The sequence below is a fragment of the Medicago sativa genome, chromosome 5 (genome assembly GCF_051527215.1).
Source record: "Medicago sativa cultivar Bolivia chromosome 5, Bolivia_mono, whole genome shotgun sequence".
Lineage (NCBI taxonomy): Eukaryota > Viridiplantae > Streptophyta > Magnoliopsida > Fabales > Fabaceae > Medicago > Medicago sativa.
In genome coordinates this window covers 78134729-78159313 of record NC_140753.1, presented here as the reverse complement: position 1 = coordinate 78159313, position 24585 = coordinate 78134729, and the positions used below count along the sequence as shown (strand labels likewise).

Below are 24585 nucleotides of genomic sequence, written 5' to 3'. Positions count from 1 at the left end.
CTTTTCCTTAATTTGCGACAAGTATTTTCAAACTCTAAAAAGACGCTCGATAATAACTAATTCAGAAATTAAAATTCTTTCATTCATCACTTGTAAGAGTTAGAAACTTTCTATAAGTTCCATACATTTGTCGAGTAAATTTTTCGACTCTGACTACTATTTTTGTATTCATGTTATAAATTAATCTCATATGTCAAATCAAATCTCTTAAACCTATTTTACTTAAAAACATTCTTAGGATGAGAAATTTTGTTGAGGTAATATAATTATTTTTTTTGAAGGAAGGAGGAAAAAAAAATTATATTATAATTTTAGAAGGTAGTTCAAATTTTTCTATGTAAACTATATCTATTAGGATAGCAAATTTTAAGAATTTTTAAAATGAACGAATTTTTTAAAACCATGTATGTATATATAGTAGTATGAGAAAAGATTTGTCAAAACTGAAAATGTGAGTTTAAACATTAATGCCAAGTTAAAAACCCCTGCTGCTTCCGCTTCTTTTACACACATACATTAAAGCGATACGAGTTAAAAAACTTCCAATTCAAATAAACGTTTTTTTCTAGTTAGGTTTACTCTTGTTTTTTCTCATAGAAGTTGCTAGGTTTAAAATTGGTTTCAGCCTTTGATTGAATCAATTCTTTACCAGTAAATACTGGTCAGAAATACAGTTACAATGCCAATGTGTCCTGAAGTCTTACAATAAGTGTTACACCTAGCATGGCAACAAGCAATCATTAGATCTTAAAGTCTAAGATAAATGTTACAAATCAAAATATCACCCTCCTCCTAAAACATATTCTGTTAATCTCACATCACATTGGTATGTAACCAAGTGTACTGTTAAATCTAAAATATCATGAATGCTAAAACTGCAATCCAAATAATTGTTTCATCAATTTATAACCTACAAAGCCTTTGCTTCTGTAGCAGCAGCTGTATGAAGAAGACCGTCCGGAGTTGCAGCCGGATCAAGGTCAAAACACCGATCGGGCAAATTAGCTTCCTCCCCGTTTAGCAACCAAGACGGAACTTGATGCGAAAAGCGTACCATTTCTCTTCTTGGTATCCATTTTTCGGCACCTTGGTCTGGATTCCTTTTGTATACTGTTTTGAATCCAGATAACTTAATAAGGGGAGTAACACATACACCAAGGTCCTCAGAGTAATCATACAACACCTCCACCATGTCATATTCATGCCTTACATTGTCAGGTGTAGATTGGTTCCAATCAGGTGACCAGTTTCGATAAACAGCCCAAATATCTCCACTTCTCGGATAAATGCGAACACAACCACCTCGACCAGCTTTCTCGCGGCCAAGGACATGGGAAAATACGTTAACTTGGTCAACAATATCTGAAGTCCAAGCCCTGAAATTTCCGCAAGATTTGGTAAAACCTGATTCAAGCCAGTTTACTGAGCCAAATTCGCTATCTGTTTTGGAACTCAGGTAACTGATATGAATCCTAAATGGATTAACAGATATAACCTCACGGATCAGACAATATAATCGCGGCATTCCGTCTTCTTCATCATATAAGGCCCATATTTGCTTTGGCTTGAAACATTCCTCTGTCCTATCTTTATCGAAGTCGTGAAAGTCAGAATCTGGGACAGTTATTGAGATCGGACCAGCTTTCCCGTGTGGCTCCAATTGAAGACCTGGAACATTCAAAGATGCTTTCCTACATGTCTCCCTTTTGACTTGACACACATCAACTTGTGCCTTTTCTTTTTCTTTCAGAGTTGCAGCTTCAGATGATAACTTTATCTCTTCCAGTTTCTTCCTAATAACTGTCCTGGCCTTCTCGATCAATAATTTTCTCGCATCAAATGCAGGTGGCATGAAACAGTGTTTGGTTTGAACTTCATTTTTGACGACAACCTTCTGGCCCATTCCAATGTTGTCATTTCCTTTCGACACTACTGCTTCTAAAGCACATTTTGACCCTTTTGCATCATAACCATTTCTGAAACTAGCTCCCACCGTAACTTTGCGTTTCTTGTAAGGTCTATCCGGCATAACTTCCTGTGGTTTATTACAGGAGAACAATACATGTGAGTTTATATTGACGACAGTCTCGGCCATTGGAGGCCTTCCATTGGCTCCTGATTTGACCTTCGGTCTTCCCCTCTTCGCAGTTCCATTGACCCGATAAACAGAATCAGCAGGTAAGGTAGTCGCCGATCCATTTTGATGGATAAGTCCAGTAGAGCCCAGCTGAAACGAAACATTTGAAACATAATCGTAACCGTGTCCAGAATGGTATCCTGTGACCCCATTCCCATTAAAATAGGCAGCATTAGTCGGAACATATGTAACACCGTCAAATGAATGATTTCCATAACCATTTCCCGGCACATATGGCAAAGGACTATATGGAAACGAACCATTTGCTGGGGCTGCCCCAGTTTCAACAGCAACAAAAGTGCCACGACAGTTCTTGCAAGAAAGCTTTTTATTCACATACTTGCGCAGATATTCATACTGGACCTTACAAGCGGTACAGATTGTCCAAAAGGTGTCAAGTTTACTACGTGAGGCCGGCAAATTGGAGCATTTGTTATAACCTGGAGCATGAAAAGAAGAATATTTTCTCTTGAGATTGTAAGAACTACGCATGGAATTGTCGAGCCAAGTCCACGCCTCAGAAACAAGCTTAAATGCACCATCAGCTCCAACACATTTGTTCTTATCTGGATGAAGCAACACTGCCAACTTCTTGTACTGTCTTTTGACAGCCTCTTTATCCGCAGTAGGTTTTAGTCCGAGAACCGAATAATAATCTACTTCGCCATTATGTCTGAACTCAGAAGCAATATGAACATCAAATGTTGACACCATTTGAGATATACCCTCCAACTCAGGACAAAGCTCTTTAGCCTTCAAAGCATAGTTTTTCGCTCCTGCAAAATCTCTTTGAGAAAATCTCTTCTCGGCATTCTCAATTGCCTTAAGTGCTTCCTCTTTATTTGCTTCCATGTAGGAATCAGATCACTTCAAAATTGAACAGCTCTTGAAAAAGACGCTATGACCAACCCAACATCGTTTCCAATATCATATACAACCTCATTTCCATGTCTTCTACAATATTAAAATGAAACAAAAAAAAAAAAGTGAGAAATTTTACTTTTGAATCTAACAAAACTCTCATCAGAAACACTAGTTCACAAACCTTGTCACCAAAATAAAGTGACACATTACATGTTTGGACTCATGGCGAGTTTGGCCTAAACACATTGAGCTACCGTGATTTTGCAAAAACTACACATTTGAGCTTCAAAGAAATCAGGGTGCCAACGTGATTTTGTCGAACTGACCGTGATTCCAAACTCCAAACATGCATATAAACAAACTCAAATTGTGGATTAAAATGAACAGATCAAGGCATTAAGTTGATTCAAAGTTGAAACCCAATTTTCGATCTTCCATATAAAATCAGCAAATCACAAAGTTTCACTTTCTTTTCCATCTATTTCCTAAATCTCACAACTAGCCAAACACTTTCCAAATTCAAAATCAACTACTACTATCTCAAAATTCATCATTTTTAGATACAAAAAAAAAACTAAATCTGATAAAAAAAACTATTTTTTTTTGTCAACAACTAATTTAGCTAGATTTAACAAACAAACAAAACAAAAATCAAATCTTTTACACAAAAATCGAAAACCCATATAAAAAAACTACAAAATTTATTATAATACAAAACAAAACCCCACCCAGATTCAGTAAAAATAAGCGCTAACAAAAAAATTCAAATTCAAAAAACAAAAAAAAAACACATAGAAAGAAAAAACACTCACTGAGATTTGAAGAAGACCCAGATCGCCACGTGTACTTTGAAGCTGAAGCAAAAAACTAAGCTGAATCTAACTTGACTAAAAACATGAAAAACAATGAGATTTGTGATGGGTTTTTGGTAAAGGTTGAAGATGAAGTGATAGTGGAAAATGGGTCGGATCCAAAGTGAAGTGGGTCGGATTTGGAAGAAAAGTGGAAAATTTCCGACAGGACAATCGCCGAGGATTAGAAAGACAAGGTAAGAAAAAAAAAACATTAAAAATCGAATATTGGAAATAAAATGTTATAACAGCGTTTACTTTGGTTTGAAATGAATTTTACTGAGGTTGTTGGAATAAGCTAACGTGCACCGTTGGTGTGTAATGGAAATTTTCAAATTCACTTTTTTTCTTTCTTTTAAAAATTTGTTTTGTCTTTTACTTTTTTTTTTAAGCATAGATTTATAATTTTATTTATGTTTTTGGTGGAAGTTAGAAGTTGGAGGAGTAATTTTGTAGTTGGTGCTAGGTTGGATAATGGTTTGGAGAAATATTAGTAATAGCTATATTGTTAGTGAATTTTAGTTAGAGTTTTTTTTTTCTTTTTTTTTTGAAGAAGTTAGATTATTTTATCTTTTTGATTTGGGTTGGAATTAGAACAAAATAATGATATTTCATATATAACATAGTTGATATAATTTTAGTCTCATTCCAAAAAAAAAATTATCAAAAAACAAATTATTTGTTTTTGTTTCGGTTTGAACATCGATCGCATCATTCAGCCTAATAATTTTAATGATTTTATCAAATAAGCTAAGATACGTGGACATTTTTCTTTTCTTTCAAACTTCTTTATTATATGAAACAAGAGAATATGCTATAAATCTCACATTGAGAGATATTTCTATTTTTTTTTAAAGAATTGAGAGATATTTCTATTATCTTCTATGTTTCTTTTCCTACCTTAAAAAAAGCATCTTATGTGTCTTCTTTAAGGCAAGTATCTTCCATATTTTATCAATTGTTTATTTTATTCTTTCTAAAAGTAAAGTGCATATAATATTTTGAATAAAAATTAAAAAGAACTTACAAACTTTTGTTTTGGCTGCAGAAGACATGTATATCTCGTAGAAAAAAGAACATACGTACATCTCCTTTTTTTTGTACTACATATAATTGTTGGTTCTAAAAAGATGTTACTTTTTTTACCAATGCTAATATCGGATGGTTTTTCTTTTTTGTGGTGTTAATATCTAACGGTTTTAGATGGACATATTGGTTAGTATTAAATAGAATGTATTTTTGTTATCATAATGGATATCTAGGTATGAAGATTGAATTAAACAAAGTCATTCGGAGATAACTCATTTTCGTCAATTTTGAAGATACTTTTCAATACGTTATATTTTTATGCCATAACATAATAACATAGCTTCATTTTCATTTTTGTTGGTTTGAAAGTTGTCAAACTTGAAGTTTCGGTATAAAAACACATTTCTTCAGAAGGGTTGAAGTCCAATTGAATAGTGACAACAATAATTGTTAAAAGTAAAAATAAATGTAGTTTGGTAATTACAAACCGAACGGTTTTAGCATTTTAGGGACATAAAAAATAAACAACTCCCAAAGTTACATCTTATAGAAGGGTTGAAGTCCAATTGAATGGTGACAACAATAACAATACTACTATGTGGATAATTAAAGTGTATTACAAATGTAGTAGTTGTTAGTAAATTGTAGGAGAGGAGTGAGAAATGTTTGTTTTTAAAAATCGATCATGTGTCCTCCTTCTTAAATCTCTTTCAATGTCCCTTAACTCACTAACTGAGTCACCAACACAAAACAATTCATTAAGAATTTAACCAAGTGATTGATATCAAATTGTTAATAAGTTTTATTGATAAAGATGAATTGTTTGGGATAACACGAATATGATTTTTGAGTTGAACAATTTTTTGTCAAACTTTATTTACATTTAAGCCGAACTCCAGATTATAATGGCTACTTTCTATAGAAGTCGACGTGGCCGGTTGCAAGTCACTGGGTTTTCAAACATTTTGGCACAAACTATGCAGCTTCAAGTGACCACGCGGCCAGATGCAAGTCACTGGGTTTTCAAATTGTTCATGTCTCTGAATTGGAAGCCATATTGAATTCTTGCTAGACACTTCTTAGTTCTTTTATAAATTATGGTGTTATTTAGGCGGTTAGCAAATTGTGGAGCTCAATCTTTGGCAAAGACGATAATAACCATTTTGGTACAACTATCTCATGCATTTATTGTATTCTTACTATCTCTCTGTTTATGTCTTTAAAGAAAATAAAAAGATTGTATCAAAAGTTATCATAAAATATTTGTGCAAATATCAATCATTTAAATTTTACTCCACATCAACACAAAAATGAAAGATGAAAGATGATAGAACAAGATAGAAGTGGGGAACAATATTCGGTGATTAGAAAACACCAAACAAAGTAAAATGAAATGTCATCATCCACAAAAGTCTAAAAATTCCATAGGGCTTCAAAGTTCAAACTAAACTTTAAATAAATAAATAAAGGACAATAATTCATCTGAATAATCCATGCTTATTATAAGCTCTCGTCAATTAATATTAATTTAATATATTTAATGATTTAAAGTACATCTAATAACAGTTCAATATTGTGACATAACCTGACCTTTAAAAGGTGGTTAAAAATTAATGTTTAAAAAAAAAGGGTGGTCAGAAATTAGTGTGACATGAAAACATAGTCATATCTCATTAGATAAATGTGAATACACTACAAATGTATTCACATTCACAATAATTTTTATTAAACTCTATATATTTAAAAAAAAATACGACAACAATATTGGGAGGTTCGTACAAAAAATAAAAAACAATGTTGGGAGGAAAAACAAATAGACAATAAGTCAATAAGAATAAACAAACAAACAAATTGCTAATGTTTGAATTTGGTGTATATGATGAAGAATTTATTACCATAAACAAATGAAATAGTACTACTCAACTGGTGCTTCTTATTGTCATATAAAATAAAAAATAACAATAAATAAATAATCTAAAACTAATAGAATGAGAATAAAGAGTTTCGTAAGACTTAGCTTAACTGACCACATTTTTATATATTTAGCCAGCCAGACTCATTCACACAAGCTTGAATATGATATCTCACATTTATATCTATGATTTACGTGATATTTATCCCTTCGTCTAAATATCGAAAACTATCGGAAGAGGGGAGAGCTTATGTATTAAAAAATGCAAAAGGTAAATAATAATAAAATAAATAAATAAATAAGAATTAATCAGACGTTGATAGGGTTACACAGGAACATGAGAGAAGATGCAGCTGCATCACTGGTTACCATTCCACCGGCAAGTCTCTCGTAACTATCAATACAAAACAAAGAAAGCGAAAGCTGAACCTCATGCCGAGTCCAAACTCGTTTCCTAACCATTTCCGACTCACCGAGTCGACTCAGCACCGGTCTAACACATACCATGTACAGCCTCTTATAACCACCGAGCGCCACCACGACTGGCCGGACGGAAGCTGGTGGTGGAGTGGAGACATGGCGGAAGCAGAGGTGTTCCCAGATTGAGTCATCTTTAGTTGTTAGGTTGCACCATAGACGACAGACACATGATGCTACACCGAGTGATGGACCGTCGAGGCGTTTAAGGATTTCTCGTAGAATGTCGATGTTGTCGTTTATGAAGAACTTGTTTCTTTTACTTTGTTGTTGTGACCTTGGAGTTGAAGTGTTTCTTCTTGTTCCTTCCTGCATATATTCATGGTGGTGGTTGTGCATCATAGTGTCACACGAGAGAGAGATAATGTGGCTATGAAAGTGATGAGTTGAAGAAGAAGAAGAAGAATAAGAGAAATATGGAATGTGAAAAGTGAGGTTGGGGTTTTAACTTTCAAGTTTCAAGGTTGTGACAAATATTTTTCTTAAATTTCTTTTGGAGAAAAAAAAAAACAAAGGTGTGACAAATATTTGTTTACTTTGATTGTTTATATAAAAGAAAATTCGGGTGAGTTTAGTCTTGAGAGCTCAGGGTTAGAGCACATGTTAATAGAAGTCTATTAATGTTCTATAAATTTTGACGTGTGCCCTAACCCTGAGCTCTCAAGACTAATATACTAGGAGTTCATTTGTGAAATATGAATCTAACTCTTTATTGATTGTAATTGTATATGTTTTGGGTGTGACAAATATTTTGACTTTGGAGAATGATATAATGAAATTAATACGTGAACATGTTTTGAGAGAGAGAGAGAGAGGGATGATTATTTTGATATATTGTTGTCAGATTATTAATTTGTTGTTATAGTTGGATTTGTGCATGAAGAGAGAGAGTGAGAGAGGGAGAATGTGAGTATCGAGGGGAGAGAGAAGGGGACAAGAGAGATAGGTCCAAATTGAAAAGAACTGGAACCAATGCTAAGCTCTTGTTGCTTTTGTATATAGGTTTTTGGGGTAAGCAGGATTTGTTGTTTCTTGTTTTTGTTCTTGTTTGCATTCTTTCCAATACTATACTATAGTCTTGTTGGATGCATGAAGACCGTTGTGACACATTCACATCAACATACAGAGAAACAAAGAAAAGAGTTTTTCACTAACTTTGAAGAATTTAAAGTGGAAAGTGGAGGGAAGGGTGTTATAAAATATATATTGAATTAAAGAAATTAATAGTGAGAAATAATAAATATTGTATATGAGTGAGTGATGAGATATTAAAATAAAAGTACATGATGAAAAGGAGAGAAAATGTGTATTATAGAAGTAATGATAATAAAATGAAGGGAAAAAAAATCATAATTTGTATAAATATGATATGACTATACTATTGAATGAATAGTCATTATATTTATATGAATTATCTAGTCTAGTATGTCCTGGTGTGAAGTGGAGTGTAGTTTAGGACATTTTTGTTCAAATCACACAAGAGGTTAAAGTCAAGTACACAGTAACACAGGTGTGAAATTTGAGACTACCTACCATTTTATTTTATCTGGGCATGCCTATGAATGTTTCATAAATAAAACCTGATCTGTACAATGTGAAGTAATAAAGTCTACATATGAGGCAAGTATATGGAGCCCATTATCAATGCCCGCCCGTGTTTGCACTAGTTGATTGACATATTGTTACGATAGTTGTTAATTAAGTATTTCAAATTCGTTATGGATCGAGTCGTGACTTCTAAATCGACTATTTTTGTGTGTGGAATACGATCGGTTCATAACTAGCGATCGATTATTTTTAGCAAGGCAAACAATTTTGAGATGCTTGAAGAGGAACTATACATTGTTATTAGGCTTATTAAACTTATGATCCACTCTTTTTTCACCGACTTATGAAATTGATCTCCCGGTTTTAAAATCAGTAAAAAATTTGACTAGAAAATGATGATGTGTTTTGAATAATATAGCATATAGCTTTCAAAAAACATAGCATATAATACGATGATATAGAATGATCAATACTCGTAAGATTGTAAGAAAATTTCATAAAAACTTCACTTTCAACTTTAAAAATTATTATTTTTTCAATTTAAAAATAACAATTAAATTATCAATTCATCTAGATGTGGAAAACATCGTTTGATTTTATTCCACGTCATTAATTTAAAACACCCTTATTCACCATTTTTTTTAATCCAAGAATCGGTGGGAGAGATTAAAACTGAATGATTTTAAAATGGATGACTGATTGGTAATCAGATGAAAATAGGAGAATTAAAACTGTAATTAAACCTTATTATTAGTAGTAGTAAACAGAAAAAAATAGGGGAATTGAAAAATACATGTGTTTGACATTCCTTTTTGTGTGATCAAAAAACATATATTGATAAACTTTCACTTACTGTTGTGACATATGTTTTTCGTTTATTTGAGAAAAGGGCAGTTTGAATCAGATGTTTTTCTTATTTATTTTTTTGGGTACAAATCTCATTTTATGAATAAATTGAAGGCAAAAAAAAAACTTTTGTTTGTTATAATTTGCACGAATAGTTTCACAAAAATGGACAATAGTCAATGACCAATTGAGTTTGGCAAGTGCCCTAAAGAAGTCCAATATCCACTATCCAGCAGCAAGGGTTGACCCCTGTGATCATAGTATTGAACCTCTATGTTATTTTTATCTAATGTTTCATGCAACACTTTGGATTCCAACAGTTCTCAAGATTTGTTTAAACTACATATCTTTTTAATTAATTGACTTATATCTTGGACTCATTCTACCAAACCATGTTGAATAATTAATTTGTGAGCACAAACGCAATATACTCCCCGTATAAGATAATATTTTTGTATATTTGTATAAGCCAATTCAATTTAAAAATATATAGATTGAGCTCTTCTCATTTCTCAATAACATATTGTTTAAAAATATATATAAGATAACTTTTTTGTTTAGAAGAAATTTTCCCTTTTAATTTTAATATAATTAAGAATGAATAATTTTCATTTTATAACAAATAACATACTCCATTATTTTCAAATCTTAAATATGTAGAGATCTTACATGCAGAATAAAAAATCTATATATCTGGCTTATAGTGATCATTGCACATGTTTATTTTCTTTCTTTTTGGATAGAATACTTGATGCACACGTAGAATACTACAGCAACATATATATTTGCTAGCTAATAATATTTGCTTGTTAGAAGAAAGAAAGATGCTTGTGGCATAAAGACAACAAGAAGAGTTTAAATTTCTCCTTATGTTTGGGTTGGCAATTGAGTACCAACAGTGCATTTTAGAAACAAAAAGAGAATGCACTTAACCAACCAAAGCTACGTTGAATTTTTGCCTATGTATCGTTTCAATAAATGGCAACAAAAGTGGTGTAACAATGCATGCTACACCAAACTATAGTTTCTATATATTTTCCATTCCCTAGCTAATCAAACCAACTAAAATAAATGTGACCCTGCAACCACAACGATTTCATGTTTTCAAATTGAAAATTTTGATGACTGAATTTTGAATACCAACAAATTAACGGTCCGTTTACTATTCATATTTTTTGTTTTCATTTTCTCTTTAAATAATAAACATAAGCTAATATAGATCCAACATTTTTCATTCATAACTTTTGAAAATAGATCTAATATTTTCAAAAAAAAAAATGTTAAAATATGATATTTTTATTGTTTCTGAAGAAAAAAAAACATTCATCCTAGTTTGTCTCTCATCTTTCTCCTTATCATAATTGTTTACTGCATAGTCTTTGGGTCTTTTTTTTTATCAAAAAAATTTAATGACTATAAACTCATATTTTAATATGAATAAGTAGGGATCTAACGCTGACCCTGCATATATTATCTAATGTTTTTATGAAATGAACTAAAGTCATATGAGACGATCTTCTATGTCTTTATGAGCAATTAAAAAGAAAAATAATAAATATTTTCAAATCACAAACTGGGCATAAGAAAAAGTAGGAAATTTCATATCATAGTAAAGCAAAAAACTATCGAAATGTCTCACGGGGGTTGGATTTTCTCCCATGTAAAGGAAAACCCCCAAATCCTTTGAGACAAAAAGCATATAAAATATAAGGAAAAGGCATATAAATATAGTGATTGACATTTGATTTATGAATTAATAAAGCTTTTGTGTAGGTGACAATGTGTATGACCCCACACTGCAATTTCATGAGTGTGTCTTAAGGTATTGTTTTTATTGAGTTGGCCTTGTTTGTTGGACATACTTGAGGGGAATGCACTGTTCTCTATTCTTGCTCTAAGGAACAAGATAAGTGGAAAAATACAAGTAGATATCCCTATGAAGTTCACAACCATAAATTCACCAATTTTTTTCATCTCGCTTCTTTCTAACCCAACAATTATCCTTTGTACTTTGTTGTTGTAAAGTTGTGCCCACATTCTAATTGGTCAACTAGGTAGTATATTTCAGAGAATCTAGTATTGTCACTCATGTCCATACGTCAACAAATTATATATCCAAAGGTGAAGCAGAGTTCAATAATAGAATCAATCAATTCTCAACTGTGGTCCAATGTTCATCATATCTTTGGGATGAAATTCTCATATATTCTTCCACCCATAGAAGCTAGGACTCTGTGAGTGGTAAATAGATGAATTGGATAAAAGTAACTTAGAATAGAAATGTTTGGTCCCTTAAAAAAAATATTTGGTACTAGATTGAGAAAAGAGTTGATTTTGAGTAAATAGATGATGATTAAAATTGAAATAAAGTTGAAGTGATTTGTGTTTAAATACAATCATGTTAAATGAATTTAACTATAAATTTGTATGTTGAAATCAATTATAGAATAAAAAACTACAAATCTTAACTTTAAAAATAGAATGAAGAAGCCCTAACGTTTTTGAATTAAAACTAACGGAAATGACTAAAATGTATAACGAAGAGAAAGTTAAGATACCAAAATAAATCAAATTTTAATTAAGGGACCAAAACGATACTAATTAAATAGTTAAGGGACCAAAAACATAATTTAGCCTACAATTATCAATGTTGTACAACATTATGCCAGACTATAATCAAAGTCTAGAAGAAGAAAAAAAAAACACCATATGATTAGGGATATCCCAATTAGCACAAGTACCTTGTGATAAAAACTTTAACCTACATCCAGATAACAAACAAACAAGCAAGTAAAAGGTAAACAGAAAGAAGAACCAGAGAACAAACAACGTTGCAACGACAGCCATGGTTCTATACCAACCTTATGTATCATGACATCTTTCTCCCAAGTTCTAACCACTTTCTTAGCTAGAAGTGAGCAACTATGGAATCTGCTCCTTATTTTTTAAAATTTTATTTTATAGTTAATTGATTTAGTTAATTATTCCATGTTTCATGGGGAAGAAAAGAAACTTCCTCAATCTGGATACTAAATTCCTAACTTTTTATGCTGCTATATATCAGAAATTAATATAGGGTGAGAAGCTCTGACAAAAGTATCTTTAAACATTGATATAGTTTAGCATAAAGAACAATAACTATGTTTCTCATAGAATGTGGACAAGTAATTACAAAGCATAAGGGAATAAGTTACTACTAGAGCATCCAAAATTAAACTTTGTTAACCATAAGTTATATCATTAGTCTTACATTTAGTTTTCAAAATTATCCGCATTTATGCGTTTGAGATGTCAATGACCACTCGATCAAGATTGAATGATCTATATTTAAATTTGATATTTTGAATTATAAAATTAAAATTACATCTATGTTTATTTATATCGTTTGATCTTAATCAAGTGAACAAATGCGTGAACGTGGAATTCCCCTGATCATTCCAATTTCTTTGAACTAAGGGTTCTTGTAAACTCGCAAGTTCAACTTCCGCCGTTGATATAAGGATATGTTAGTAGATGGTCCGTAACTACCACTCACATTGTTAGCATTCATTGAACCTTAAGAACTGACTTGACTTCGGTTAGCCTCATAGTCCAACTCGCTTAAACTTTACTTTTACTCTAACAATAAGAATGACATAGCTACACAAAATTAACACTTTTGAAACAACAAATTTGTTATAAGATAATTTTTTTTCAACAACAAATTTGTTATACGATTTGTTTACACTAGAGAAGGTCTCATGTACTATACTTTTTCTTTTTGGGAAATGTTAACTTGTGCCCTTAAGGCACAAGTTTAGAAACCAAATGTAGAAATAATGTATTGGAATGTGTGCATTAAATTTAATCTTTAATGTTTTAATGAATTGAATGCACAAAGTTTAAGGGAATATTTCTTTTTTTGGATTTCTTAACATGTGCCCTAAGGGCACAAGTTAACACTATCATTTCTTTAACCCTTTTAGGGTTAAATATGTTTTTGGTCCCTATAAATATACTAACTTTTCATTTTAGTCCCTCTAAAATTTTCCTTCAACTTTTAGTCCCTATAAAATTTTCAATCATTACTTTTGGTCCCTATTTTAAAGTAAACTGATATGTAGAATTCATATTTTTGAATCGAATTTTGCAGAAAAATTCATAATATTATAAGAATATCTCCCAAAAAAATTTAGAATTTTTTAACAAAACATGAATTTAATATGAATTTTTAAATTTTTTATGGTTAAAAATTCATATTAAATTTATGTTTTCTTAAAAAATTCTAATTTTTTTTTGGGAAAGATTTTTACAATATTCTACACATTTATGCACAATTTCATTAAAAAATACAAAAATTAACTTTAAAATAAGGACCAAAAGTAGTGATTGAAAATTTTATAGGGACTAAAAGTTGAAGGAAAAATTTAGAGGGACTAAAACGAAAAGTTGATATATTTATAGGTGGACTGGTATGGATCGATCAAACAGAGAACAAACGTCTACGCCTTAACAGGCTTGACGCTTGGTGGATTGTGGACTGGCATGGATAGACCATTCCCTTTGACTGTTTAAGTCAAGCCAAGACGGCCAGCTCAGCACGTCTTCAGTCAACGACGGATTGATTGTTCAAGTCCAGACGACCAGCTCAGCACGACTCCAGTTGGATTGATTGTTCAAGTCAAGACGACCAGCTAAGCACGTCTTCAGTCAACGACGGATTGATTGTTCAAGTCCAGGCGGCCAGCTCAGCACGACTCCAGCCGGATTGATTGTTCAAGTCAAGACTTCCAGCTCAGGATGTCTTCAGCCAGCTCAGTACGGATGATCGACGCATCTCGATTCCACGCGCCTGGTACGGATGAGTTGCACTTTAATCCACGCGCGGCCGTACAGAAAACAGACAACCAATAAAAGGCTCTGGATCACAACTTAATGGGCCTTGAATGATCAGAGAAAGGCCCATTAAACCATCACTATAAAAGGGGAACACTTGGATGTTTGATGGGACAGATTCCAGATAGTGAAAACAATGTATCATTCATTTACTTCTTAAGAGTGCTCTTGAGACTCCACCTAGGACGTCTCATTGAGCAGCTCACCTGTTGTAATAAAACTTGTGTTTACATACGTGAACATTGGCGCCCACCGTGGGGCTACGGTAAAACTTTCCAACGTCCTAGCTCCATTTTCAACAAACCTATTAGCATGGTAAGACGCGGACGAACCCGGACCTCGTCCGGATCCGAGCTGGAAGATGACGCCAACCCCCAACTGGCTCAGCTACTCGAGGCAGTGCGTGAGCTTCAAGAGCGGAATGTCGAGCAACAGAGACAAAATGACGAACACCAACGTCTGTAGGCGGAAGCCCTTGCTCGGGAGGCCGAGCTGAAGCAACAATTGGAAGATCGAGAGCGCGAGCTCAGACATCAGATGGAGGCTAGAGAGAGGGAGTTGAGGGAGCAGCTTGAGCTCTTGAGAAACAATGTGACTGGAGTTGAAACCACCAGATTGATGCCTAAGGTGTTCCAACCATTCTCAACGGAAATACAAACGGTGCAAATCCCTCGTCACTTTCGAGAACCCACCATTGACTCGTACGATGGGACGAGTGACCCACATAGTCACGTCTCGACTTTCCAAACGCAGATGTTCATAAGCGGAGCTGATGATGCATTAAGCTGCAAAATCTTTGCTGGGACCTTGAAGGGTGTAGCACATAAGTGGATTGCAGGGCTGCTTGCCAGATCAATCACAAACTTTGAGGACTTGGCCACTCGTTTCGTTGCCCAATTCGCAGCAAATACCGTGAAGCCTTTCCTATAGGTAGATTTGTTTGACATCCGCCAACGCCCCACAGAATCCTTGAAGGGCTATCTGGCTTGGTTCAACAGCGCCACTCTCATGGTGACGGAGCCGAATGAGGATATTTTTGTTATGGCATTTGAGAAGGGTCTGAACTCTGGAGCTTTTAGTGAAGCTTTGACGTTGCGCAAGGCGCATTCCATGAATGAGATTCGGATGAGGGCGGAGAAGCACATCGAAGCTGAGGAAAAAGCCAGGAGGAGAGCAACTAGGGAAATTGCACGCACACTGGGAAGGACCTTTTAGAGTGAAAGACGAGGTGGGAAAAGGAGCTTACCGTTTGGAGCGTCTGGATGGCAAGAAGGTGCCACACACTTGAAACGCAGCGAACCTTCGTTACTACTTCAGCTAAGGGGAGCAAATCGAGGGATACACCAAATCTACGTTATAGGGAGAGGTCCGTGAGAGACTCTCCTTGACGTCTCAATAAAGGTGGTCGAGTAGAGCCACACCTTCAAGACCTAAGCGAGCATCGGTATAGACCCGACCCTTAGGCAAATCTACGTTATAGGGAGAGGTCCGTTAGAGACTCTCCTTGACGTCTCAATAAGGGTGGTCGAGTAGAGCCACGCCTTCAAGACCTAAGCGAGTATCGGTATAGACCTGACCCTTAGGCAAATCTACGTTATAGGGAGAGGTCCGTTAGAGACTCTCCTTGACGTCTCAATAAGGGTGGTCGAGTAGAGCCACGCCTTCAAGACCTAAGCGAGTATCGGTATAGACCCGACCCTTAGGCAAATCTACGTTATAGGGAGAGATCCGTTAGAGACTCTCCTTGACGTCTCAATAAGGGTGGTCGAGTAAAGTCACGCCTTCAAGACCTAAGCGAGTATCGGTATAGACCCGACCCTTAGGCAAATCTACGTTATAGGGAGAGATCCGTTAGAGACTCTCCTTGACGTCTCAATAAGGGTGGTCGAGTAGAGCCACGCCTTCAAGACCTGAGCGAGTATCAGTGTAGACTTGGACAAATTTACGTTGCAGTGACCCTCATCTGCAACGCGTCTCGCGCTTCCTGGGCGACGACCAAAAGAGACTGAATTTCAAATTTCTCCTTCCTTTGAGCTTGAAACTTCCTATTAGAGGTTTTCAGGTCCGTCTCAGCCCTCTCTAACTTCTTAGTAACATGATTATATAAACCATCCAACTCTTCGCACCGTTTCTCAAGAACATTGACCTTATCTTTCAATGGTTGTAAATTCTGGAGTAAATAATCATGCTGGCGACGACAAAGATCCTCGGTGGAGTTGGCTAGAGCAATCGTCCAGAAAGAGTAAGTCCTCATGGCTCGCAGAGACTCATAGATCCCAAGGTGGTCCATCGTCGCTGTGTCTTCTGAGGTAGTGGCATGGTTCAAAACTTCGTTAAAGGGAAAATCAACATCCCACAGTGAGGGGTTCGCAGCCCCAGATTTGCCAACTGCTAGCTCGGCATGCCAAGTTCCCAATGGAGGCATGTAGGGAGCCGGCTCCGAAGCCTCATGCTTAGAATGTTCCTCGACGACTTCGGGGGTCAATACCATAGAATTATTTGGATGACTTCTTTTGGAGCTCGTCTTGGAAGGTGGATCGATCACCCAGGAGTTGTTGGTACCTTTTTTGGCTAGGAAAAAACTAAAGAATACGTAGGCAGACGGAGAAAAACCGACTCCATGGCAAATAACTTCAAAAGAGCGAATGAAAGACCACGCTCCTGGATGAAGTTGGGTAGGAGCTACATTAAGGATTCGAAGGATCTCACATTGAAAATCAGTAAAGGGCAGACGAACCCCTAACTTTTCAAAGAAGCAATCATATACATAGGTATAGTATTATGTCCTTGGGTTAGACGGAGAATGGTAGACAAAATCTCCTTTCTCGCAAGGGAGGATGTCAATGAAACCTTTTCGGGAGGCTTCGTTAAACATTCGTAAAGTTTAAAGATGTTGTTATAGTCATCATAGATGGAGGATTGACGAACTTCCTCGGCCACCAAATCAGGCTCACTTTCTTCCGACATGGCTACGGAGGAAGGATAGTCAGAAGTGCTAGATGAGGATTGATCACTCATGAAAGATTGAATGCACTAGTTCCTAACAGAGAACAGAGAACAAACGGAACAAACGTCTGCGCCTTAACAGGCTCGACGCTTGGTGGACTGTGGACTGGTATGGATCGATCAAACAGAGAACAAACGTCTACGCCTTAACAGGCTTGACGCTTGGTGGACTGTGGACTGGCATGGATAGACCATTCCCTTTGACTGTTTAAGTCAAGCCAAGACGGCCAGCTAAGCACGTCTTCAGTCAACGACGGATTGATTGTTCAAGTCCAGACGACCAGCTCAGCACGACTCCAGTTGGATTGATTGTTCAAGTCAAGACGACCAGCTAAGCACGTCTTCAGTCAACGACGGATTGATTGTTCAAGTCCAGACGGCCAGCTCAGCACGACTCCAGCCGGATTGATTGTTCAAGTCAAGACTTCCAGCTCAGCATGTCTTCAGCCAGCTCAGTACGGATGATCGACGCATCTCGATTCCACGCGCCTGGTACCGATGAGTTGCACTTTAATCCACGCGCAGCCGTACAGAAAACAGACAACCAATAAAAGGCTCTGGATCACAACTTAATGGGCCTTGAATGATCAGAGAAAGGCCCATTAAACCATCACTATAAAAGGGGAACACTTGGATGTTTGATGGGACAGATTCCAGATAGTGAAAACAATGTATCAATGAGACGTCCTAGGTGGAGTCTCAAGAGCACTCTTAAGAAGTAAATGAATGATACATTGTTTTCACTATCTGGAATCTGTCCCATCAAACATCCAAGTGTTCCCCTTTTATAGTGCTGGTTTAATGGGCCTTTCTCTGATCATTCAAGGCCCATTAAGTTGTGATCCAGAGCCTTTTATTGGTTGTCTGTTTTCTGTACGGCCGCGCGTGGATTAAAGTGCAACTCATCCGTACCAGGCGCGTGGAATCGAGATGCGTCGATCATCCGTACTGAGCTGGCTGAAGACATCCTGAGCTGGAAGTCTTGACTTGAACAATCAATCCGGCTGGAGTCGTGCTGAGCTGGCCGCCTGGACTTGAACAATCAATCCGTCGTTGACTGAAGACGTGCTTAGCTGGTCGTCTTGACTTGAACAATCAATCCAACTGGAGTCGTGCTGAGCTGGCCGTCTGGACTTGAACAATCAATCCGTCGTTGACTGAAGACGTGCTTAGCTGGTCGTCTTGACTTGAACAATCAATCCAACTGGAGTCGTGCTGAGCTGGTCGTCTGGACTTGAACAATCAATCCGTCGTTGACTGAAGACGTGCTTAGCTGGCCGTCTTGGCTTGACTTAAACAGTCAAAGGGAATGGTCTATCCATGCCAGTCCACAGTCCACCAAGCGTCAAGCCTGTTAAGGCGTAGACAACATGATTACAACATTCACTTCACATGAAAAAGTTACAAGTTTACTACTTCATTAAAGGAAAGACTACAAAGGACGAGTCCAAGAGCCAACGATTTTTAGTGAAAAAATATTAATTGAGAAATAAGATGGTAGGATATTCTCCACCTACTTGGGTGTGGGAAGTATAACTTCTTTATTGTTATATTGGTTGTGGCATGAGTTCAATGTTACTAGTTATATACATTGCAATGGCTATATGACTAAGGACACTTCATTAAAGTAGTGGAAAAGGTCCTATTTTATATTTTGTAGAAAAATTATTATGGTGAATGGAGAAGTTATTATGGTGAGTAGAAAAGTTATTGTAGGGAGTAACAAAATAATATGTCTTATGCATAAAAAAACCAAGTCTTCTACTCTACCCCTCTACTTGTCTACCCTACCCCTCCACGCTACCCGCCTTCTCTCTTCATTATGGGGTTGGTGGCTTTTGTACTATGTAATAAATAAGTTTTCAAAGACTTTTTGACCATCCCAGTGTGGGTACAAACTACTTATTGTTATTTGGCATACCAATTCAAACATGAAATATATGGTGTTATAGTGATCTTATATTCACTATCAATACTTAGAGTAAATTGCTAAAAACCAAAAATGTGATTTTAGAGTCATATATTTTATAGGTAAGGCCATTGTACTGAGAGGTTGCATAAACATCCTCTTTCCCTACTCTACCCTTCCCACTCTACTCACCCATTTTCTCTCTCCTCCTACTCGGCCCTCTCATCCCACCCGTCCTCACCTCTTCACTTCCCCGTAATGTATAATGTGAAGCACAAGGAATTAAGGGGTTAAGACGTCAAGAACACGTATAGATTGTTGTCGTTGTGACTAGCAGCAATAGTACGGAACAAGGTCATCTCTGTGGGAAGTCTTACCATACATATTTATGGAGAAAAATAGTGCTATTCCAGGTGGAGTCGAGGCGAGTTGACTTGGTGAGTTGGGCTGAATCAAGTTTGGTTTGATGTTGTGATGTTGGAGTTAAAATTTATGGCCGAATTGACTAGGTAAAGTAGGGCTGAGTCGAGTTGCATTGGTTTGGTGGCGTCGTTCCTCATCTTTTGATGGCGGCAACCACGGTATTAAAAGCTAGGAAGGGGGTTTTAGTTAAGGATGCTTTCACGTGAATGGGAAGGATGAGCATGGCATATCTAGCATTGTTATTCTCAAATCAACAAAGAAAGACAAGTAGCAAGACAAGGATGCAAAGGAAGATAAGTTATTACATGTGAAAGAGTGGAGGAAGGAAGGCGTGGTGTGTAGAGGTGCAAGGATGTCCAAGACTGTAAAATGTGAAGTAGTGAAAATGTGGTGATGTAAAGATTAGGAGGTAAAATTCTTCTATTTATAAAGAAAGGAGCGGGACCCGTTAAGGTAAGTAGAGACATTAATAAGGTGGGTAAAAGCATTAATAAGGTGAGTAGAAGCATTAATAAGGTGGATAGAAATATTAATGAGGTGGGTACAGTGATGCGACATAACAAATAGTTGTATTCAAGCTGGGGTGTATAACTCGGTTACAAATCAATTACTTGGTGGACTGTGGACTGGCATGGATCGATCAAACAGAGAACAAACGTCTGCGCCTTAACAGGCTCGACACTTGGTGGACTGTGGACCGGTATGGATCGATCAAACAGAGAAAAAACGTCTGTGCCTTAACAGGCTTGACGTTTGGTGGACTGTGGACAGGTATGGATCGATCAAACAGAGAACAAACGTCTGCGCCTTAACAGGCTCGACGCTTGGTGGACTGTGGACTGGTATGGATCGATCAAACAGAGAACAAACGTCTACGCCTTAACAGGCTTGACGCTTGGTGGACTGTGGACTGGCATGGATAGACCATTCCCTTTGACTGTTTAAGTCAAGCCAAGACGGCCAGCTCAGCACGACTCCAGCCGGATTGATTGTTCAAGTCAAGACGACCAACTAAGCACGTCTTCAGTCAACGACGGATTGATTGTTCAAGTCCAGGCGGCCAGCTCAGCACGACTCCAGCCGGATTGATTGTTCAAGTCAAGACTTCCAGCTCAGGATGTCTTCAGCCAGCTCAGTACGGATGATCGACGCATCTCGATTCCACGCGCCTGGTACCGATGAGTTGCACTTTAATCCACGCGCAGCCGTACAGAAAACAGACAACCAATAAAAGGCTCTGGATCACAACTTAATGGGCCTTGAATGATCAGAGAAAGGCCCATTAAACCATCACTATAAAAGGGGAACACTTGGATGTTTGATGGGACAGATTCCAGATAGTGAAAACAATGTATCATTCATTTACTTCTTAAGAGTGCTCTTGAGACTCCACCTAGGACGTCTCATTGAGCAGCTCACCTGTTGTAATAAAACTTGTGTTTACATACGTGAACAATAGGGATCAAAAACATATTTAACCCTTCTTTTTATAAGCATATATTACATTCCATGGACCGACGTTTGAAAAAATTTAAAACTATAATAGCAAGCGAGGATGCTCCTTGTAAATGAAAACTTACAGTATCACGGGTGATCACGATTGAGACAATCATCCAATTGGTGTTGGTTCATGCATACCAAATGATGATGCTTATCTAATCTTTCTAATCGAAGAATTTTATCTAAAAACTCAATTTATATTCATTTTTCTCTTATTTGTGTTGAATCAATTTCAACCATAACATTGTTTAAGTCCAAAAGAATTAGATGATTAAGTAGCAATATCGACCGTGTATGCAATTTTAAAAGATTTTTTATATTGTGGGTTTCACATTGTTGAAATTTTCGGGTCGTTACAAGTGTGTGTTTGGGCATTTTCATGATTTGAACTAGATTTTAAAGTGAAATCAAACTCGTTTATTAACATTTAAATCACCAAAACCATATATCATATGTGAACTTCTCTACCATAACAATTATGGTAGGTAGTTGACATATTTCATTAAGCGGCCTTCTTTTTTCACCCATGATTTCTTTTTTTTTTTTTTTTGCGGTCGGGATTTGAACCTTACATATATTATGTATTATCTTTACCAATTGAACTAAACTTACAAGAACTTTAAAAAAACATACATGTGTCCGAAATTATGCTACTAGACGGCAAAAAACAAAATAGTGTCTTTGTACATAAGTATCCTTCATAACAACATTAAAGTTGTACTTGTTTAGAAGTATACATTTGACGTAGTTGGTGTGGGAAGAAAAAACTCTATTTTTTATATATAAAATGACATAATCATTATAAACTCGTATACATAAATAAAAGTGTTGTCGTTCGAATCTCAATCTCCGGACTAATGATTTAGAGTTAAATTAAGATTTGTGGATTAAAAAATTCTCTATTAACTGATTTAATTGAGTTAGAACTTTAGGCCCAAATAATGATATATCGAGGGTGTGCAAGTTAATTATAACTGCCTATGTGAATACAAATTGCACGAACGCAAGGGACTAGCTGATGGCATTGGCAGGACACTAGAGCTACTTACCATGTGAATAAAATTGTTTGAGGCAGAGCATGATGCCATTGGTAGGACATTATTATTCAGGAACCCATAAATGGACCAAAGTAACTTGACAAAATCAGAAAAAATAAGATCGAAAAGAAGAAGCCTTAACCATGTGACTTATAAGACTTGTCACATCAACCCAGGATAATATGTTGAGCTATTCTTCCATGGTCACAAGACCAAATAAATAGTCTTTGGACACACTCACATGAAGAGATTATCTTCAAAATATTTATTTATTTTTTTAACAATTTTCTTTTTATCATTAAAAAAAGTCCAAACACTATTTGTTTGGTCTTGTGACCATGTTAGAATTTCTCTAATATGTTAATATGAGTGTTTCTGACTTTTCTTTTCTCTCGTATAATGTACTTGTTTAAGTGGATAATAGTTATTTTGGTCTCTTAATGTGTAAAGAGTAGTTACAATAGTCCTCAATAAATAGAAATTTCAAAATATATAGTATATGATTGTGCATGATGTTAGTTAAAATAGTCATTTACGATAAAATGTATCGTTAATATTATCATATTAGTCCATCAATATACTTACTTATTATCATATTAGTCCTTATAAATACTTAATTACACTCATATTAGTCCTTGTATGAATAAACTTAATGTCAGCGTTGAAGGACTATTTCAATGCCAGAGACTATTTTGACCAATAAAGTGCACAATCATATACTCCCTCCGTTTCAAAATGTGTGTCGCTTCCAAAAAAAATTGTTTCAAAATGAATGTCACTTTCAGTTTCCAATGCAATAATAACTTTTTCTTTTCAATTGTACCCTCCAATTAATACTCTGCACACTACTTCCAAAGTATTACTTTTAAAACTAACCAATAGTTAATAAGGATAATTTGGTAAAATAACCATTCTCTTTCTTTTAATCATTGCATTTCTTAATATGTGTGTAAACACCTAAAACGACACTCATTTTGAAACGAAGGGAGTACTATTTTAGAATTTTCATACATTGAGATATTATTATGGTTACCCGTTTAGATATTCATGGACAAAAGTGATTATTATCCCTCAATTTATTCTTACTTGAATCTAATTTCCTAGAGAAATGATATTTGTACAACTACTTTTTTACAACTTTTGAAACAACCATCTCTCTCATACTTGCATGTGTTTTTATTCTCTCTCTTTTTCTTCTCTCTCTATTTTTTTATCCAACAATAATGAAGATAAAGTGGTTGTCACAAAAGTTGTTTAAAATTTGTTGTAAAAATATCGGTCATCAATTTCCTAAACACGTGACAAGATTAATTTGAGACCATGATCAAGAGATTCCTCCTACCCAAGGAAGGGACAACAATTCCTTAGCAACTAGTAGAAAATAGGAAAATTATTTTCTATACATCAATTATTCATTCAACACTAAGATGGAGATAGAAATAAAGACAATTATGTGATAAATGTGATAAAAAAAGAGATAGAGAACGATGTATTAAATATATGTAGAGAAATTAAGTACGTACAAATATAAGGGTAGTGGAAAATATACGCCACAAACACAAAGATAAAATATCTACCATTTTTTTTTTCCGCGACTAGTTTTATATAGAAGAATGTTGTTTGAGCAACTATTTTTTGAGACAATATATTGGACAACTAAAATATATAAAAAAAAATGTAAAAATTGACACAAAAATCAAAACAGTAAAGAGAGAAAATAAAAATACAATGTGAACAGAAGGAGCAATTTCTAAACATACTCTTACATTCTTCTTTTTCCCACAAGAGAGAATTAATGTGTCGAATTAAGTGTGCATAATGAATGATATACATTAGTTATTCTCATCAAATAAATTATTCGTAATCTAAACAGTCGTGTACTCAAAAAAAAAAAATCTAAGGAATGATAATATCAACAAAATGGAACCAAAGTTCTTTTTTATTATCAAATACAGTTGGTGAAAAATATTTATAACTTAAAACAAGTCTCTCAATTTTCTATGATAAGTTGCAAATTAAATGTAGATGTGATTAAATTTAAAACCTAGAGAAATAATGTAACACGTAGATACTTTAGAAATAAGAAAATGACTCGTTAAAGGACGATATGTATAACAATCTTATTAATTAAATGGATGTCTTGAGTAAGACGATCCATAAATTTCATGCAA

General features: G+C 35.4%; 3 protein-coding genes and 1 pseudogene across 4 annotated transcripts; 1 reads left to right on the top strand and 3 right to left on the bottom strand.

Moving 5' to 3' along the window:
• Positions 1-608: 608 nt before the first annotated feature.
• LOC146925329 (uncharacterized) lies at positions 609-4068 on the bottom strand. Of its 2 annotated transcripts, none has more exons than XM_085710281.1 (2): positions 3814-4068; positions 609-3091 (listed from the first exon to the last, which is right to left on the bottom strand). In XM_085710281.1, the coding sequence occupies exon 2, from the start codon at positions 2987-2989 to the stop codon at positions 911-913; it is 2079 nt and encodes a 692-aa protein (XP_085566407.1). In that variant the 5' UTR covers positions 2990-3091; positions 3814-4068; the 3' UTR covers positions 609-910. The 2 variants fall into 2 exon arrangements, with proteins under 2 accessions (XP_085566407.1, XP_085566408.1); XM_085710282.1 differs by having other exon boundaries at positions 609-3088.
• A 3016-nt stretch (positions 4069-7084) lies between these two features.
• Positions 7085-8076, bottom strand: SLY2 (F-box family protein). The gene has a single exon (XM_085710280.1). It carries the CDS (start codon positions 7610-7612, stop codon positions 7103-7105), a length of 510 nt encoding a protein of 169 aa, XP_085566406.1. The 5' UTR covers positions 7613-8076; the 3' UTR covers positions 7085-7102.
• Positions 8077-15076: 7000 nt separating this feature from the next.
• On the top strand, positions 15077-15754 carry LOC146925327 (uncharacterized). Its single transcript, XM_085711956.1, has 2 exons — positions 15077-15427; positions 15470-15754. The coding sequence occupies exons 1-2, from the start codon at positions 15077-15079 to the stop codon at positions 15752-15754; spliced, it is 636 nt and encodes a 211-aa protein (XP_085568082.1).
• Positions 15755-16481: 727 nt separating this feature from the next.
• On the bottom strand, positions 16482-17557 carry LOC146925326 (uncharacterized; annotated as a pseudogene).
• Between the last annotated feature and the right edge of the window lie 7028 nt (positions 17558-24585).